Here is a 19,625-nt window from a genome sequence, read left to right on the forward strand (position 1 = left end):
CCCGGCACCCTGCCAGCTTCCTTGGGCCCAAACCTCCCAGACAGCTCAGTCCTGCTTTGTGCAAACCTGCTCCCTGGGCCCCAAGGGGCACTTCCACACACACCAACTGGTGAGATCTCGGCCTTCATCCCCCTCCCCTGCGGGCACGACTGCCCCCAGCTCCTACCTTGACGACAAGCTGACAAAATCCCCGCCATCCAGCAGCCGGACCTTGCAGAAGAGGACCCCGTTCACGAAGGGGACCGCCGTCAGCTCCTCCAGCGTGAAAGTGGTTTGGAATTTGAATTTCTTCTTTTTCATCAAGAAAGCCATTAGCGAGTTCCCTGAGTCTGAAGCCCCGAAGGCCAAAAAAAGGGAGGGAGCCAGAAATCCCCAGGATTCCTTTCCCTACACCACACCCCCTCCTCAAAACACCAGAGCCGGATCCTGCCCAGATGGTGGCTGAGGCGGCAGAGCGGATGGAGATCCGAGTCCAGAGGACCCAGGTCTGAAGGACCAGTCCAGTTCGCAGGCCGGATGGCTTCACCCTCGGGGAGCTGGGGCTCGGAGAGGTTCGGAGTGGCCGGGGGCTTCACCGGCATGTAAACACTGGGGCATGGCCCAGGAGTCAAGGGCAGGGATGGCGAGCGGCGCGCGAGGGGCCGAGCTGGGGGACAGCATCCCGAGCCGCGGTCCCGGGGGAGCTCACGCCGCGCGACCGGGCGCGGCGGGCGGACCGGTGAGACTGAAGGCGACGGGCCGCCCGGTGAGGCCGAGGGCGGCCCCGCCCCCGCCCCGCTGGCGGTCTGGGGAGGCGCCCACGCCAAGCCCACGCCCCCGCACCTGGGTGCCAGGCAGCCCGCGCAGGTGAGTCGGGGGAGGCTGAGGGCAGCCCCAGGGGGCGGATGGGAGCTCGGAGGGCCTCGCCGGGAGTCGCGTCGGGAACGCTCCGGGCCGGGAACGTGCGGCCGCGGCCCCCTCCCAGCGGGCACCGGGCCGGGCTCCTGGCAGCAGGGGCGCCGCCTCCTTCTCGGTCCTGGGTCCCGCGCCGCGGGCCCCGGTGAAGCTGAGGCGCCCTTCCGGCCGGCGGGTGGCGCCCGCTTCACCCGCCGCCTCTGCCGAGCACCCCGCGAGCTGCAGCGCCGCCGCCCGCGCTCCCAACGCCGCCGCCCGCGCTCCCAACGCCGCCGCCCGAGCCGGACGCTGCGCGGCGCCGCTCCAGGGCGCCGCTCCGAGAAAGCCGAGGCCCAGAGCGGCGGCCCGCGAAGCACTGCCGAGCTCGGGAGGGGCGGGGCGCCGACGATCCAGCCCGCCCACGATTGGGCAGCCCGGCGGGGCGGGCACGGAGCGCGATTGGCGGACGGCGGCGTGGGGCGGGACTCGCGGGAGGCCGAGGTAGCTCAGGGCGCTCGGATTGGTGTGCCGCCCAGCTGGGCCCACCTCCTCGGTCGGGGCGGGGCGGAGGGAAAGGGAGCGGGGCCCCGGGAAGGCAGTGGGAGGTCGCGGGGCGGGAAGCCGGGGCCGGCAGGCAGGCGAGGAGGGGGGCGCGAGCAGAAGAAAAGAGAAACAATGAAGAGAAGAAACAATATGAGCACTGTGGGTGAAGTGTACCTCCAGTGTCCTCCCAGACTGGAGTTCATTGACCCCTAAATCAGGCCCAGAACGTAACGAGTCTCATTTTTCAGAAAACACACCCAGAGAGGTGGCCAGAACTAGACCAAGCGGGTCTTTGGCTTGGAATCTAGTTCTCAGCACTGAGAAGGAAGTGCCTGCAAAGGCTTTTCCAGGAGGGGTGAATTGAAGCAGTTCATCACTGCAACATGTGATAAAACTAGCTTCTCCCTTAACTGCTATCTAAGCCTTTTGTTGTTGGTTAGTTTCTTATCTAGTTATGCCTGGTCTCCCTGACTGCTTTAACCGCCCTGGGCTCAGAGACCACTTCGAGAGCCTTTTACCTCGCAGGCCTTCAACAGATTGCAGTTCACTGAATCAGTCCCCAAATGTTTAGGGGCAACCTGCTCTGAGCCAGGCTCAGACCTAGAGGGGAGCCTCGTGGGCCTGCCCTCTCCAACCTCTCCAAGCTCATGATCGAGTGGAGAAGCAGACAGGGACCCAGGCAGAGACAAGTCTGGTGGATAAGGACTGCAATAGTGGATGTACAGGGAACTGGGGGAGCTCAGTGGAGGCAGGGGTGGAGAGGAAGGGGATTCAGAGAGAAGGCTTCTCTCTCAAAGTTATCCAAGCTGCAGGCAGGATTCAGGCAGAGGGAGCCTCAGGAGGCCTGGCAGCCAGAGAGGGCAGTGCCCACAGAAAGCTCGAGTCCATCCATGCTGCTGCACAGTGGCTAATTGAGAGAGGCAGCGGGGCAAGAGGCAGGCCTAGAAGGCCTGTAGTTACAGCTGAATCTTTTCCTTTCTATATTTCTTTCTTTCTCTTTCTTTTTCTCTTTCTTTCTCTCCTTCCTTTCCTTTTCTTTTTCAGCTGCACCCCTGGCAAATGGAAGTTCTCCGGCCAAGTAGCCAATCTGAGCAGCAGCTGCGACCTATGCCACAGCAGCACCCATGCTGGATCCTTAACCCATGGTGCTACAGCAGGAACTCTTATAGTAGCTGGATCTTGCAGAGTCTTGTACTCCAGAGTAAGGAAGGAAGCCACTTACACGTTTTGAGCAGGAGAGCAACCCAGATAGTGTTGCTTTTTGCTCTAAGAAGGCTTGCTCTGACTGTAGGTAGTGTGGACCAGAGAAGATGGGAAACATGGGTGAGGGGCCTGTGGTGGTGATCCGGACGAGAGATGATGACAGCAGAACCACAGCACAGAGGGACACCGGGGGGGGTCTGAGAGTCATTTGAGAGACAGAATCAAGGGGACTTGGGAAGGAGTTAGGTGGGGACATGTATCTGAGACCTCAGGTTTCTGATTTCTTTCTGCCTCCCAGCCATAAAATGGGTGGCAACCTGTACATCTCTCCAGTTTGCCCCATAATTTCAAAATCAGAGTTAGCCAGGTAGGAGAAAAATGATAACAGCAGCTCCCAGTGTAATTATGTATACCCATTTACAGCCAGGGAAGTTGAGGCCTGGAGACTTTACATCACCTGACTAGGGTCTTGACCCTGGAGCACAGGTTCTCGAGTGCTAAGCTGTGCTGCTCACACTGTGTGTGTGTGTGTGTGTGTGTGTGTGTGTGTGTGTGTGTGTGTGTTTAGGTGGGGTGTTCTCCTCCCTAATCCTGGCTGGGCCTGCACCACAGGGGAAGAGCCTATGGGCTACCTGACCCCAAGAGGGGATTTCAGAGGAGGGAGCCGGCCAAGGATGTCCCCAAGGCCTGGCTGGCTTCTCAGCTGTGACTGTGAGTAACCCCAGGCCTCTCCAACAGGAAACAGGGTGGGCCTGGCTGCCAGACATAGCTCGGGTGGGGTATTTATCTCTCTGCAGCCTTTGGGATGGGAACCCAGGAAGTTCCTCTTCCCCCATTTCCCAGGGGGGTCCTGGGGAAGGGAGAAATCTAGGTGCCAGGGCAGGATGTTGCCAAATTGGGGGCGAGAGAAGCCTGAGCTAGGATCCTGGCTCTGCCGCATATTGGTAGAACGGCCTTGGTTCAAGACACTGAGGCTCAGAAGCTCCAGATGGAGAGGCGGTTCACTGCAATCGGGCTGGGACCACTTGGCTCAGAGACAGCAGAACTGGGTCTGAAATCTGGTGGATGCAACATTGACCCCCTGGGTCCCACAAACATTGGGTGTAGTTTTGCATGCGTAGGAAGGAATCCTGAAGGAGACACCCTAAACTTTCCCATCTCTGAGCCACAGTTTCTTCTCCTGTAAACTGGGAAGAAGAATATCAACCTTTCCAGAATATCGTGAGGTCTTCAAGAGGCTGTGCCTGCAAAAGGCTCAGGCCTGGAGGGATGTGGGGTCTGAGTGAACAGTCAGCAGGGGCGTCCAGACCATCCCCTCCTCACTTCTCCAGCCGGCAAACCCCCCCCCCCGCCCCCTCGACCCCCAGATTCCCACCCAGAGCTTGTCCACCTCCCTGAAGCCCTGATTGGACTTAGAAGGAAACCAGTACCTAACAAGGTAATTCAGACAAGTGGTCTGGAGAAGGAAATCCAGGGGAACGAGAGAGAGGATGATTGGACTTGAGGAGGGGGGAGTTGATGGAAAAAGGCCCCAATGAGCATTATCTTAGCCCAGAACTACTTAACGAGGGGGCCCCAAGCACAGGGGGCAGAGGCATAAGCTGGCATGTTTCAGGGACTCCGTGTGCCTCCGAGTAGAGGGAGGAGAAAGAGGCATTGAGGAGTTCTCCTGTGGCGCAGCAGGTTAAGGACCTGGCGTTGTCACTGCAGTGACTTGGGTCACTTCAGCGGCGTGAGTTCGATCCCTGGCTTGGGATCACAAGGAGCCCACTCACCTGGGCCTTGTGGGCCTGGGATGAATTGAGGTTTTATTCTAAGCCCCAAAGGGGGTTATAAGCAGGTTGGTGACAAGATCCAAAATACCTTTTCGAAAGGTCTTTCTGATTGATATTTGGAGAACAGATTATTCATCAGCAGGCAAGATCAGAAGCAGGCAGACGGGCGTTCCCGTTGCGGCTCAGCAGAAACAAATCTGACTAGTATCCATGAGGACGCAGGTTCGATCCCTGGCCTCACTCAGTGGCTTAAGGAACCAGCATGGCTGTGGCTATGGTGTAGGCCAGCAGCTACAGTTCTGATTCAACCCCTATCCTGGGAACCTCCATATGCCATGGGTGAGGCCCTAAAAAGAGCAAAAAAAAAAAAAAAAAAAAGAAAGGAAAAAGAAGAAGAAGCAGGCAGACAGATGAGAAGGCTGTTAACAGCCATTCCAATAGCAAGCTGGTGGCTCAGATCAGGATGGAGCCAGAATAATGGGAAGAAAGAAGGAACACCTATTGAGCAATCATAGCTACTCACTAGAACTTCTTGAATATTCCCTGGATTAAAAAAAAAATTTTTTTTTTTAATTTTTTTGGCTGCCCTGCAGCATATGGAGTTCCCAGGCCAGGAATCAGATCCAAGCCACAGCTGCGACGGCAATGCTGGATTCTTAACCCCCTGTGCCAGGCCAAGGACTGAACCTGTGTCCCAGCACTCCAGAGACACCATGGGTCCCGTGGCGCCACAGCAGGAACCCCTATTCCCAGGATTTTGAATTTGACTGAATACCACTCGGTTCTCCAAGTCAGGAGATAAATGAGCATCATCAGCACTGGAGTAGGAGTGAGGAAGGAGTGGAGGGGATGGAGGAATTGAGTGGGACTGCAGCCTGTAAGTAGAACCACAACTGGAGCAAGTGGGATAGGCTTAGAGAATCCTTCCCATTGGCCAGCCCTGGACCAACTCTTGCGATGCCATTTTCGTCTCTCTCTCTCATTACAGCATAAGCTTCACAGGGTCGGACACCTCATCCATGGGGTCCCCACATCCAGTTCATGGCCTGTCCCATGATGGACACTTGTGACGTTGATGAATGGTTGTCCAAGAAATGGATATATAGATGGATGCATAGATGCATGATGTCTGCAAGTATATATGTATTATGCATGGATGGATGGATGGATGGGTAAATGGATATGTGGATGGGTGGATGAATGAATGGATGGATGAGTGGGTGGATAACTGTAGATTTAACCATGTTTCTTCCTACTTTAAAGCTCCTCAGTGTTGGAGCTCCCCTCGTGGCTCAGTGGTAATGAACCCAACTAGTATCCATGAGAATGCAGGTTCAATCCTTGGCCTCGATCAGTGGATAAGGATCCCGAGTTGCCATGAGCAGTGCTGTAAGTTGAAGATCTGGCTCGGATCCTGCGTTGCTGTGGCTGTGGTGTAGGCCGGCAGCTGCAGCCCTGATCGGACTCCTAGCCCATGAACTTCCATATGCCGCAGGTGTGGCCCTAAAAAAAAAAAGCAGAAAACCAACAAACTCCTCAGAGTTGCCAATAACTATCAAAATTCAGTGTGCATGGGTCCATTTAAAGTAAGTTACCCAGATGTGGAGAAGAGTACAACCACTATGGAAAACAATATGGAGGTACCTTTGAAAACTATACATAGAACTACCACATGACCCAGCAATACCACTCCTGGGCATATACCTGGACAAAACTTTCCTTGAAAAAGATACATGCACCCGCATGTTCATTGCAGCACTGTTCCCAAGAGCCAAGACTTGGAAACAACCTGCATGTCCACCGAGAGACAACTGGATTAAGAAGATGTGGTACATATATACACAATGGAATACTACTCAGCTATAAAAAATAAAGTGAGTTACCCAGGAGTTCCCTCTGTGGCACAAAAGGATCGGCATCTCTGCAACACCAGGACCCAGGTTCAATCCCTGGCCAGCCACAGTGGGTTAAAGGATCCGGTGTTGTCGCAGCGCAGGTCACACCTGTGGCTTGGGTCTGATCCCTGGCCTGGGAACTCCATATGCTGCAGGGCAGCTAAAAAAGAAAATAATAAATAAATCACCCAACAGCGGTACTCATACATGCATAAGTTACATGTGTAAGATAGCCTCACGCCTCTGTCTACTATAGGAAAATATTGGAAGCAGCCTGATATCTGGCAGTAAAAAGAGGCCTTGAGGGAAAGGACTATGTCTTTTTTCTGTGGCAGGTCCCAGGCCAGGCACTGAACACATGCCACAACTGTAGCCAGAGCCACAGCAGTGACGACGCCAGATCCTTAACCCACTGGGCCACAAGGGAACTCCGGAAGGACTGTGTTTTGTTTCTCACTCCATCCTCAGCACCCGGGACAATGCCTGGTACCCAGTAGCACTAAATACGTACATATTTGTGGAATGAAGGGAAACTTTTTTGTTTTTTTTTTTTTTTTTTTAGGGCCACACCTGTGGCATATGGAGGGTCCCAGGCTAGAGGTTGAATCAGCGCTGTAGCTGCCGGCCTGTACCACAGCCACAGCTCACGGCAATGCCGGATCCTTAACCCACTGAGCGAGGCCAGGGATTGAACCTGCGTCCTCATGGAGACTAGTTGGCTTCTCTACCACTGAGCCATGATGGGAACTCCAAGGGAAACGTTGTTAATGAAATGCCATGCAGCTGTTGAGAAGGATGCTGGAGATGCGTGTGACAAGCCGGGAGATGGCCACCCTCTCGTGGCATAGCAGGTCCCAGAACAGTATGTAAAGGGTCAGCTTAGTTTTGTCAAGGACTATTTTATTTATGTTTGCAGAGAAAAGAATTTTGAAGGATATGCTAAATTGTTACCAGAGGCTTCCAACAGAGGAGAGGGTTTGAAGGGAAAGGTTTATTTTAATGAATATTCTGGGATATTGTTTGGGTTTTGTAATATGATAACTGGATTTTATAACTTAATAATATATAAGTATAAGGATATTATAAACGAAAGGCCTTCCACGCTTCTCTAGCACCCTCTGGATAAAGTCAAAAGTTCTTAGGGAAAAAGACGTTTCAAAGACGTTCTTAGGGAAAAAGACGCTCGGCGGTAATGAACTTGTACCTGTGAGAATGCAGGTTCGATCCCTGGCCTTGCTCAGTGGGTTAAGGATCCAGTGTTGCTGTGAGCTGTGGTGTAGGTCGCAGATGCGGCTCAGATCCCACATTGCTTCAGATGAGGCATAGGCCAGTGGCTACAGCTCTGATTCAACCCCTGGCCTGGGAATTTCCATGTGCCACAAGTGTGGCCCTAAGAGAAAAAAAAAAAAAAAAAAAAGGCCCTTAGCCAGGCATTCAGGCCCCTCTGGAAGCACCTGCTCAGCCTCTCCCTGTCTGCCTCCCCTGGGCCCCTGCAGCCCTGCTCAAGTGTCCTGGCCTTGTCCTCCTGCCCACCTGGGCACCTACTCAGTGTCAAGCTTCAGCTCAAGCATATTCTCTCACCCCTTTCCCCCACATCGGGCACTGTACTTGCTCCTTACGCTGTCCCCCCATGTTACCAACCATGTGCTTGCAGAGAAAATGAGGGTTCTGCTTCCAGTTTCTGTCACAATAGCTGGTGCATACTTGGCACTCAATAGAAGGGAAGTGGGATGGCAGGAGGAAACAAGAAAAGAAAGAAAGAGAAAAGGAGAGGGAGAGAGAGAATGGGTAAGAGGGAGAAAAAAGGGACGTTGGGCTGGAAAATGTCACTTGCCCAAATCACCCTGAGGGCAGCTACCCAGCTGGCCTGCTCGCTCCGTCACCTGACACCCAGCCCAGTGCCACGCCAAGCTGCCTTCCCACCGCTGCTTGCCAAGGGCGTACGGTGCTGATTCACCGGTGACTGGGCTCCAATTATCTGCAGAACTGGAAAGGCAGCCGAGCCACCCCGGCAGCTGACCAAGGGCGTATCGATTTGTTCTGTGCTTTTCACTAATATCTGAGCCAGTCACATAAGAAGATAAAGGCCCCAAAGGACTCACCCACAGTGATCTGTCCTGCTTAAACCTCCCACGGCCAAGGCCACAAGTCTCCCCGTTGATCAGCCAACTCTGCCCTTTGCAACCCAAGCCTGACTGACCATCACTCACAGGGAGTAGTCATGGTTCAAAACTCAAGATCTAGAGTCAGGCAGGGGCCCTGGGTTCTGGCCCAAGGATTACTGAGTCAGAGTGCATTTACATATTTACTGTTGAGAGATGCTGCCAAACAGCCTTCAAAAAGGTTGGACCTATTTATACCACCCCCAGCAGTATAAGACAGTGCCCAGGCCCCTACTTTCTCCGTCTTTACCAATCTGTTTGGAAAAAAGCAAAACAAAACAAAAACCCTATACTGCTATGCTTGCATGTCTTTCTCTAGCATCTTTTCTTTCTTTCTTTGGCAATTTGAATTTGTGTAAATTGCCTAACCATATCCTTTGTCCATTTTTTAAGTAGGAGTAGTCATCTTTTTATTGATTCATCACAGCTTATTACATATTGTGGATATCAACCTCTGTTATACATGTTAAAGTATTACCTTCACTTTATCAGTTGTCTTTGGACCTTGTTTATGGTGATTTTGCCTCACCAAAACTCTAACTAAGCCCCAGCAAAGAGATAGGAGTCAGCCTATTTAGTGGAGAGAGCACTGGTTTGAGTCAGGACCCCAGGTTCTGTCACCAGTTCACTGTGTGACTTTGAACTAGTCCATGACCTCTCTTGACCTGCTAAATAAGAGCATTGAATTTAATGGTCTCTGGGGACCCATCTACCTCCGTGATAATAATAGACAAACATATTATTTTAAAAAATGGTAGATAATAGACAAACACTATTAATAGAATTTTCTGTAATGATGGAAATTTTCCATCTCTGCACTGTTCAGTATGGTAACCACTAGCCACATGTGGCTGTTGATCATTTTAAAAATGTGGTTAGTGTGACCGAGAAACTGAATTTTATTTTATTTTTTATTTTTTAATTTTTTTTGTCTTTTTGCCTTTTCTAAGGCCGCTCCTGCGGCATATGGAGGTTCCCAGGCTAGGGGTTCAATCGGAGTTGTAGCCGCCGGCCTATGTCAGAGCCGCAGCAATGCAGGATCCCAGCCGCGTCTGCAACCTACACCATAGCTCACAGCAACGCCAGATCCTTAACCCACTGAGCAAGGGCAGGGACTGAACCCGCAACCTCATAGTTCCTAGTTGGATTTGTTAACCACTGCGCCATGATGGGAACTCCTCCGAGAAACTGAATTTTAAACTCTGTTGAGGAGTTTCTGTTGTGGCTCAGCAGTAACAAACCCAACTAGCATCCATGAGGACTTGGGTTCAATTCCTGGCCTCTCTCAGTGGGTTAAGGGTCCAGTGTTGCCTTGAGCTGCGGTGTATAGGTCACAAATAGGAGTCAGATCCAGCATGACTGTGACTGTGGTGTAGGCTGGCAGCTGCAGCTCCGATTTGATCCTTAGCCTGGGAACTTCCCTAGGCCGCAGTGCAACTCTAAAACGACTGCCAAAAAAAAAAAAAAAAAAAAAGAACAAGGAGAAAAAAACCTCTATTGAATTTAAATTAAAATTGTAAATAGCCACACACGGCTAATGGCTGGCAGATATTGGATAGGACAGGTCTGGACAGTCTAAATCCCCCCAGCTCTGGGCGAGCTGCGATACAAAGTGTAATTAAAGCAGAGACTCCCTGTGTGACTTGGGGCAGGTCAATCTACCTCTCTGAGCCTCAGTTTTTCCATCTGTCCAGTGGGGCCCAGAGCAGTCCCTGCCTCCCGACTGGGCATACCTGATTAGTGAGTATGGGAGGGCTGAGTCCCAAGGCCTGACTCAACACTGTAAAATCTGGCCAGATTCCCAGGCCGAAACACGAGAGTGTGTTTACCCCATTTCTATGATGTCCAGAAACCCACGGTTAGCTTTCCCCAGATAGCCTCAAGTTCAGCCTTTCTTTCTTTCTTTTTTGCTTTTTATGGCCACACCCATGACATATGGAAGTTCCAGACTAGGGGTCTAATCAGACCTGCAGCTACCAGCCTACACCACAGCCACAGCAACATGGGATCCAAGCCACATCGGCTGCCTATGCTGCAACTTGCAGGATCCTTCACCCCCTGAGCAGGGCCAGGGATCAAAACCGCATCCTCGTGGCTATTAATCAGGTTGGTGACCGCTGAGCCACAAGGGAAACTCCAGCCTTACTTTCTTACACCAGGGCTTCAGCTCTAAGACAGCCTTCAGCTCAGGTTTCCAGATTACTGATGGGACAAAGTCCAAACTTCAGCCTGTGTTCCCAGCACTGAGCACTGGCCCTACCCTTGCAGTACTGTCATTCATACAACCTGCAGGTCAGCCCAGCAGCCTCGCCACCCTCGCCCTCTGTCTGCCTCCTAGCCCAGCCTTCCCAGGTCTGCCCAGCCCTTCATTCATTTAGTTCATTCGCTCATCTTTCATTCACAGGTGTTCATCATGCCAGCTGCTCTGGGACTGGGCCTAGGGTGGTGGGCACCAGATGTGACGAGAGTTGTAATAACACGGCGGGGGTGGGGGGGGCGGGTCAGGAGGACGTCAGAGAGCGTTGGGGACACAGAAGGCACCCGACCTGGTGTCCACGATCAGAGCAGACGTCCCTGAGGAAGTGGCATGTGAGAGATGAGGGCAGGGCTAGAAAGGAAGGTAGGCAGGCCCCGTCCTACAGGAGGGCCTTACTGGGCATGTTAAAAATGGTGTACTTTATCCTAAATGTAATTGGGAGCCATGGAAGGTTTTAGAGAGAAGATGATGTGATTATTCCAGGCCAGCTTCCTACCGGGTCTGGAAGATTCAGGAATTTAGCCCTTTAACCTCCCCTTCTCTGCCTGCCACCTGCATCTCAAGATACATCATGAGCACACAGTGCCCGGGCCCTGCCTTCTGCTTAACATGACCTGGGTTCAAATCCCGGTCCTGCTACCCTCTGGCCCTATCAGTTCAAGAAAGTCACTAACCTCTTTCACGGTCAATGTCCTCACCCATAAAATGGAGATAATGACACGTTAGTGCAGTTATACGGATTATCAGGGGAAAGTGTATGGCACGGAGCCACTTAGGAAATGGAGTCCAGTTAAATTCCTTCTGGGCAAAATCAAACCAAAGCCTGGAGGGGGCCCATGGGGACTTCCTGAAGGGCAGGGAGCAGTCCCAGTTCTGGGAAGTGTCCCTTTGGCCCTGCTGGCCTTGACGGGGTGGAGGGAAGGCTTGGCTGAGGCCTTTCTCGGACAGCCTCACCATGTGCCAGGCGACCCCGGAGGGGACCACCTGAGCTACACTTGACCTTCAGGACCTTTGTAGACCCCCCACCCCTTGAGCCAGGAGTCAGCAGATGGACACAGAACTTATATAACTGGCCAGGAGTCCGGCACCTTTCACCCAGTGATCAGGGCCATGTTTACAGAGCTGAAGTGTTCCCAGGTCACCTCCCTGTCCTCTCACGCACCTCTTAGGCACACACACAGCCCTTTAGCCCTTGCTGAGCTTTGCTTGTTTTCTGATTTCTTAGTCACAGTCCCTGGCTTTACTGTCAGCAACAGCATTTTTAACATTTTTTTGGCCACCCCGGCAGCATGCGGAAGTTCCAGGGCCAGAGATTGAACCCAAGCCACAGCAGGAACGATGCCAGATCCTCACCCAGCTGGCCCACCGGGGAACTCCACCAGCTATTACTTTTCAATGTGAAAATCATCAATGGTGCCATTTAGTGGTGAGGCACTGGGGGAACAGCGGGGGACAGGGGCTGCAGCAGGGACCAGGGTGGGAGTCCCAGCGTCCTCTGCCTATAACCTGGAGCCCGTCACTTGGAGACTCTGAGCCTCAGTTTTTACAGCTGTAAATTGGGTCTAGAAGCCATACATACCTCATGACATTCTTTTGAGGACTCTACAAGACGGTAAAGGACGTAACAGGCTTTGTAAATTACCTGACATAAGGGAAGCACGCATCAGATGTTAGCTGTTAAAGACATTTCTCCAAAGAAGGTACACAGATGGCCAATTGTTAGAGAAATGCAATTCAAAACTACAAAGAGGTTGAAGTTCCCATGCGGGGCAGTGGGTTAAGGATCCAGCATTATCACTGCAGTGGCTTGGGACATTGCTGGGGCACAGGTTTGATCCCCAGCCAGGGAACTTCCACGGCTGCAGGCATGACTCCCAAAAAACTGCAATTAAGTTTCACCTCACACCAGTCAGAATGGCCATCATGAAACAGTCTACAAATAGGGAGTTCCCGCTGTGGCTCAGCAGTGAAAAATCCAGCTAGTGTCCATGAGGACATGGGTTCGATCCCTCCCCTCACTCAGTGGGTTAAGGATCTGGTGTTGCCATGAGCTGTGGTGTAGGTCACAGACACAGCTTGGATCCAGCATTGCTGTGGCTGTGGTGTAGGCCAGCAGCTGTAGCTCCGATGGGACCCTTAGCCTGGGAACTTCCATATGCCACTAGTGCAGCCCTAAAAAGCAAAAAAAAAAAAAAAAAAAAAAAAAGTGGTCCTCAAATAATAAATGCTGGAGAGGTCATGAAGAAAAAGGAACCCTCCTACACTGCTGGTGGGAATGTAAGTTGGTGCAGCCACTATGGAAAACTAAAAATAGAGTTACCATATGATCCAACGATCCCACTCCTGTGCATATATCCAGAGGAAACTCTAATTCAAAAAGACATATGGAGTTCCCTTCATGGCTCAGCGGTTAACAAACCTGACTAGGATCCATGAGGTTATGGGTTCGATCCCTGGCCTTGCTCAGCGGGTTAAGGATCCGGCGTTGCTGTGAGCTCTGGTGTAGGTCTCAAACCTACACCAAATATTCAGTTGAAAAATGTACCATATCTTCTCTATCATTCATCTATTGATGGACATTTGGATTGCTTCCATGTCTTGGCTATTGTAAATAATGTTGCCATGAATATTGGGGTGCATATATCTTTTATTTTTATTTTTTGCTTTTTAGGGCCGCATCTGCGGCATGTGAAGGTTCCCAGGCTAGGGGTCTAATCGGAACTTTTGCTGCCGGCCTACGCCAGAGCCACAGCAACGCCAGATCCAAGCCGAGCCTGCAAACTACACCATAGCTCACGCCAATGCCGGATCCTTAACCCACTGAGCGAGGCTGGGAGTCAAACCCAAAACCTCATGGTTCCTAGTTGGATTCGTTTCTGCTGCACCACGACAGGAATCCCTGTTTCATCATGTTTATGTATCATATATATTTCTGTGTGTGTGTGTGTATGATACAAATGAACTTATTTATAAAACAGAAACAGACTCACAAACACAGAAAACAGACTTATGGTTACCAAAGGAGAAAGGGAGAGGGAGGGATAAATTAGGGGTGTGGGTTTAGCAGACAGAAACTACTACATATAAAGTAGACAAACAACAAAGGCTACTGTATAGCATAGGGAACTATATTTAATGCCTTGTAATAAACCATAATGGAGGAGTTCCCTTTGTGGCGCAGTGGTTAACAAACCCGACTAGCATCCGTGAGGTTGCCGGTTGGATCCCTGGCCTCACTCAGTGGGTGAAGGATCCGGCGTTGCCGTGAGCTGTGGTGTTGGTCGCAGATGCGGCTCAGATCCTGTGTTGTTATGGCTGTGGCTGTGGTGTAGGTCGGCAGCTGCAGCTCTGATTCGACCCCTAGCCTGGGAACCTCCATATGCCACAGGTGCAGCCCTGAAAAAACAAAAGACAAAAAAACCACAACATAATGGAAAAGACTATGCAAAATATATGTAAAACTGAACTATTTTACACCCCAAACTAACACAACATTGTAAATCAACTATATTTCAATAAACAAATAAATAAAATATCCTCAAAGTTAGCTATTAACATCATACTGTGTTTGTAAACTGTCCCTTCGACTCAACTCATAATGTGGCAGTGAGGAATTTAGCACCTGGGGTTTTCTTTTCTTTTCTTTTTTTCAGGTAATAATACAAATTTAACAGTAATGTCATAAAATAAACAAACACATGAAAATCAAGTATTGAGCATTAGACGTTAGAAATAACATACAGGAGTCCCTGTCGTGGCTCAGAGGAAACGAATCTGACTAGGATCCATGAGGACCCAGATTCCATCCTTGGCCTCACTCAGTGGGTTAAGGATCCGGCGTTGCCGTAAGCTGTGGTGTAGGTCGCAGATGCAGCTCAGATCCCGCGTTTCTATGGCTCTGGTGTAGGCCAGCGGCTACAGCTCCGATTCGACCCCCAGCCTGGGAACCTTCATGTGCCGCGGGTGTGGCCCTAAAAAGACAAAAGACAAAAAGAAAAAGAGAAAGAAAGAATATACATAAAAGGAGTTCCCGTCGTGGCTTAGTGGTTAACAAATCCGACTAGGAACCATGAGGTTGCGGGTTCGATCCCTGCCCTTGCTCAGTGGGTTAAGGATCCGGCGTTGCCATGAGCTGTGGTGTAGGTTGCAGATGCGGCTCGGATCCCTCGTTGCTGTGGCTCTGGCATAGGCCGGTGGCTACAGCTCCGACTGGCCCCCTAGCCTGGGAACCTCCATGTGCCGCTGGAGCGGCCCAAGAAATGGCAAAAAGACAAAAAAAAAAAAGAATATACATAATAAATTCAGCATAGCACTGATAGTGCTACAAGAGAAGGTTTTAAGGTTCAGATTACAGATGATAACAACCAGGCTGCTTTGTCCTCAGAGTTTCCAAAATTCTGTTTTTATTACTGAAAGTATCTGGATTTCAATCTTTTTTTTTTTTTTGGACTTCAATCTTAAATGATGTCACACCTGGGACATTGCAATTGAACCCAAATGACCATCACCTTAACGACCTAACTAAATCATCTCACACGGAATTAAAAAAGAAAGCAAACATGTCCCCCCTTTGGAATAGCAGTTACCAAAACTGTAACACCTGGGGTTTTCTGATGCATCCCAAGTTCCTGGCTGCCTGGGATCCCCAGGCTAGGAACTGGGAATCCTGAAGTCTAACCCCCTGTTTGGCCTTGGGCCTCCATCCTCCCAGGCAGCAGTAGCACCGTGGGGGCGTAGGATGGAGTCTGAAGCCTGCTAAGGGCCCTGCCCTCTGCTTCTGCATTTCAGAACTACAGACCCCAAATTTTCCTTCCTTCCTTCAACAAATGCTGCCCAGGGTTCAAATTCCAATACCACCACTTCTTAGCTGTGTAAGCTTGGACAAGTTCTGTAACCTCTCTGTGCCTCTGTGCCCTGATGTCTACAACGGAAATATATTACCCATTTCCCAGGGGAGCTATGAGCAGTGAATGAGAGTAGATTTTTGTAAAGGGCTAGGCGTAGTGTCTGTTTGACTAAATCAAAGACTGGGGGTACTGATGCAGGCACTAGGGAACCAGTGTGCACACTCGGGAAAGCGTCCTGACCTCAGGGAGGTTTTGTTGGCGGGGAGGGTTGAAATCAACACAGTGACGTGGCCCCGGGGACGCAGCCCGGAAGCAGGACCCTATTGGCCATTCTCCTGCACGGGGTTGGGCTTTCAAGGAGGCCCCGATGCTCTGATGCTGTCACTTCTTTTTGTCTCAATAACAGTAGTTTCTGTGTATTGACCTCACCCTGGGAGCCCACGCTCTGGGCTAAGCCCAATGCTCCTAAGCTGTCCTCAAAAGCCAACAGCCTGCAGGGGGTTCCATCATTGCTATAGACTGAATATTTGTATCCCCCCCAAAATGCATATTTTTTTTTTCTTTTTTGGCCACCCCACAGCATATGGAGTCCAGGCCAGGGATTAGATGCCAAGCTGCAGTTGTGACCTAAGCTGTGGCAGCGCTGGATCCTTAACCCACTGTGCCAGGCTGGGGGTCGAACCTGTGTCCCAGTGCTCCCAAGATGCCACCAATCCCAATGCGTCATGGCAGGAACTCCATAGGATGAGTGCCCTTGTCCCTCCCACCCTGTGATGGCATAGCAAGAAGTCAGGCCCTCACCAGATACCGAATCTGTCAGCGTCTTGACCTTGGACTTCCCAGATGCTGAACCAGGAGAAAAAAAATTTCTGTTGTGTATAAACCACCCTGTCTGTGGTATTATGTCATAACAACCAGAAGGGACGAAGGCAATCATTCGCCTCATTTCACAGTCAAGTTTATGTCCATCCCGCTCCCAGGCCTAGCACGTAACAGGCCAGTGAGGAAGGGCTGGGGAAGGAGGAAAGAACCAACAAACCCAGAACACTACTCTCTCTCTCTTTTTTTTTTGTCTTTTTGCCTTTTCTAGGGCCACTCCCGCGGCATATGGAGGTTCCCAGGCGAGGGGGCCAGTCGGAGCTGTAGCCACCGTCCTACGCCAGAGCCACAGCAATGCGGGATCTGAGCTGTGTCTGCGACCTACACCACAGCTCACGGCAACGCTGGATCCTTAACCCACCGAGCAAGGCCAGGGATCGAACCCGCAACCTCATGGTTCCTGGTCGGATGCGTTAACCACTGAGCCACGACGGGAGCTCCTGAACACTACTCTCTTGATACTCATTCTTCCGTGGGGTGAGCATCATACCAGGGGTCAGAAGCCCTTTTGCTCCATTGTCCACACCAGGCTCAGTGGAAGCATCCCCGTGACTGTGCTGTTGCCACTGTCCCATCCTCACTATCGTCACAGCTGACACGTCCCTGAACACTCAGTTTACCCCTTCCCCTGGTAACTGATCCAAGGTTTTCAGCATATGAATTCTTTCCATCATTACAACAGTCTCATGAGGCATGTCCCATTTCGTGGATGAGAAAACTGAGGCATAGCCAGGGGATCTCATGCCCAGGGTCACATGGGTGGTGGAGGATGGGCTGATTTCAAATCCAGGCAGTCTGCATCCGGGGCCTTGAGCTCTTCTCCCCCTCTCCCGGCTGTGCCATTCAGACTCTCTTTCTCTTTTAGTCACTGCTTTGTTGATTTCAAATGTCTTACATGCTCTGCAGCAGATTGAAACTAGAAATCAATGACAGGAGGAAAACTGGAAAAATCACAGATATGTGGGAATTAAAACAACAAGAGTGTATTGTGTTAAGCAACCAGTGAGTCAAAGAAGAAATCTCAAGGGAAATGAGAAACTGTCTTAAGAACAAATGAAAAAAAAAACACAACATACCAAAATTTATGGGAGGCAGCAAACACAGGACTAAGAGGGAAGTTTTACAGCAGTAATGCTTACATTAAAAAAGAAAGATCTGGGAGTTCCCGCTGTGGGGCAACGGGATCTTTGGCCTCTCTGGAGCAGTGGGACACAGGTTCAATCCCCAGCCTGGCCCAGTGGGTTAAGGATCTGATCCCTGGCCTGGGAACTCCAAAGGCCGAGGGGCACCCAGAAAAGAAAAAAAGGAAGATCTCCGAGTTCCCCTGGTGGCGCACTGGGTCCAGGATCCAGCATTGTCACTATTGTCACTGCTATGGCTCAGACTACTACTGTGGCAAGCGTTTGATCCCTGGCCCAGGAACTGCTGCATACTGCGGGCGCCACCAGAAAGAGAAGAGAAAAAAAGATCTCAAAGCAAAAGTAGCACATGCTAATCATTGACAAATTCAAGCATCGCACAGTTTTATGTTTCAGTAAGTGAAAGTTTTAAAAGTGAAAGCCCTCCCACCTCCCAGAGAAGGGACTCGGTTAATTGAGGTATAAATGCTTCAGGCAGATTTTTCAAAGTTTGTAGTACTGCTGCCTTTTTTCTTTTTCTTTTGGGCTGCCCCATGGCATTTGGAGTTCCCCAGTCAGGGATCAGACCTGCAGGGGCCTAAGCTGCAGCTGCGGCGACACCGAATCCTTAACCCGCTGTACTGGGCCAGGGATCCAACCTGCATCCCAGCCACCAATCCCCTTATGCCTCAGCAGGAACTCCTGTTTTTTGGTTGTTTGTTGTTTAAGAGATTAACACAATACACATTGTTTTGTCACTTTAAATTTTTTTGAAAAAAATTTTTATGTATTTATTTTGTCTTTTGTCTTTTTAGGGCCGCAACCGCAGCATATGGAAGTTCCCATCCTAGGGGCTGAATCAGAGCTGTAGTAGCCACAGCCACAGCCACAGCCACAGCAATGTGGGATCCAAGCTGTGTCTGCGACTGACACCGCAGCTCACGGCAACACCGGATCCTTACTGAGCAAGGCCAGGGCTCGAACCAGCATCCTCATGGATACTAGTCGGGTTCGTTAACCACTGTGCCATGACGGGAACTCCTGTCACTTTTCTATTGAAGTATGGTTGATTTACAATGTCAAGTTAGTTTCTGCTGTATATACAGCAAAGTGATTCAATGATACACAGTGATTCAATTCTTTTCCATTATTACAGGGTATTGAGCAAAGTTCCCTGTGCTATACAGTAGGGGCTTGTTGTTTATCTGCCTTTTTTTGGGTCTTTTTGCCTTTTCTAGGGCCGCTCCTGAGGCATATGGAGGTTCCCAGGCGAGGGGTCTAATCGGAGCTGTAGCCACCGGCCTACGCCAGAGCCACAGCAATGGGGGATCTGAGCCACGTCTGCGACCTACACCACAGTTCACGGCGACGCCGGATCCTTAACCCACTGAGCAAGGGCAGGGATCGAACCCGCCACCTCATGGTTCCTAGTCAGATTCGTTAACCACTGCGCCACGACGGGAACTCCAATCTGCTTTGTATATAGTAGTTTATATCTGCTAATCCCAAACTCCTAATATGTCCCTCTCGCCTCCTTTCTCCTTTAGTAACTTTTCTTCTTTTTCTTTTCTTTTTTTTTTTTTTTTTTTTGGCTGTGCCCAAGGCTTTTGGAAGTTCCCGTCCAGTTCCACTAGGCCATCGGGGAGTTTCATAAGTTGGTTTTCTACACCAGTAATGTTTTGTCACATTTATGTGGTTTTATCTAAAAGTGATTCTTAGAGGCTACCCCTTGCTGGAACCTTCTCTTCAGGGAGTGCAGTGGTCCACAGGGAGAGTGTACACATGAAGTAAGCCAGTTTCCTCAGGATACGTTTGGGTTGGTTGCCGTTTTGAACGGTTTCAAGCCGCTACAGGGAGCACTCTTATAAATGCTCCTGTGTGCTTATGGAAGATCTCAGAGGGGTAATTTCCAGAAGCAGAATCTCTGGGCCAAAGGTCAAGAGCATTTCAAACATCCCCTCCAGGAAAGTGAAACCAGCTTTGCCTGGAGAGCAGAAAAGGGTCAGTTCCCCGGCCCCTGCTATCATTACTGCCGTCTCTGCTCAGCCAGTTGGTAGGAGCCCAGATGACTGC

The 19,625-nt window shown here is 50.8% G+C and overlaps 1 protein-coding gene across 1 annotated transcript in view; it reads right to left on the minus strand.

The window, feature by feature from the left end:
• Nucleotides 1–1,213, minus strand: part of EEIG1 (estrogen-induced osteoclastogenesis regulator 1) — a 37,762-nt gene extending 36,549 nt beyond the window's left edge. The window contains exon 1 of the mRNA XM_047768522.1: nucleotides 167–1,213. Coding sequence (XP_047624478.1) covers nucleotides 167–312 — 146 coding nt within the window. The 5' untranslated portion in view covers nucleotides 313–1,213. The remainder of the gene's footprint in view (nucleotides 1–166) is intronic.
• Nucleotides 1,214–19,625: the final 18,412 nt, after the last annotated feature.

Source organism: Phacochoerus africanus, chromosome 2 (genome assembly GCF_016906955.1).
Source record: "Phacochoerus africanus isolate WHEZ1 chromosome 2, ROS_Pafr_v1, whole genome shotgun sequence".
Classification (NCBI taxonomy): Eukaryota; Metazoa; Chordata; class Mammalia; order Artiodactyla; family Suidae; genus Phacochoerus; species Phacochoerus africanus.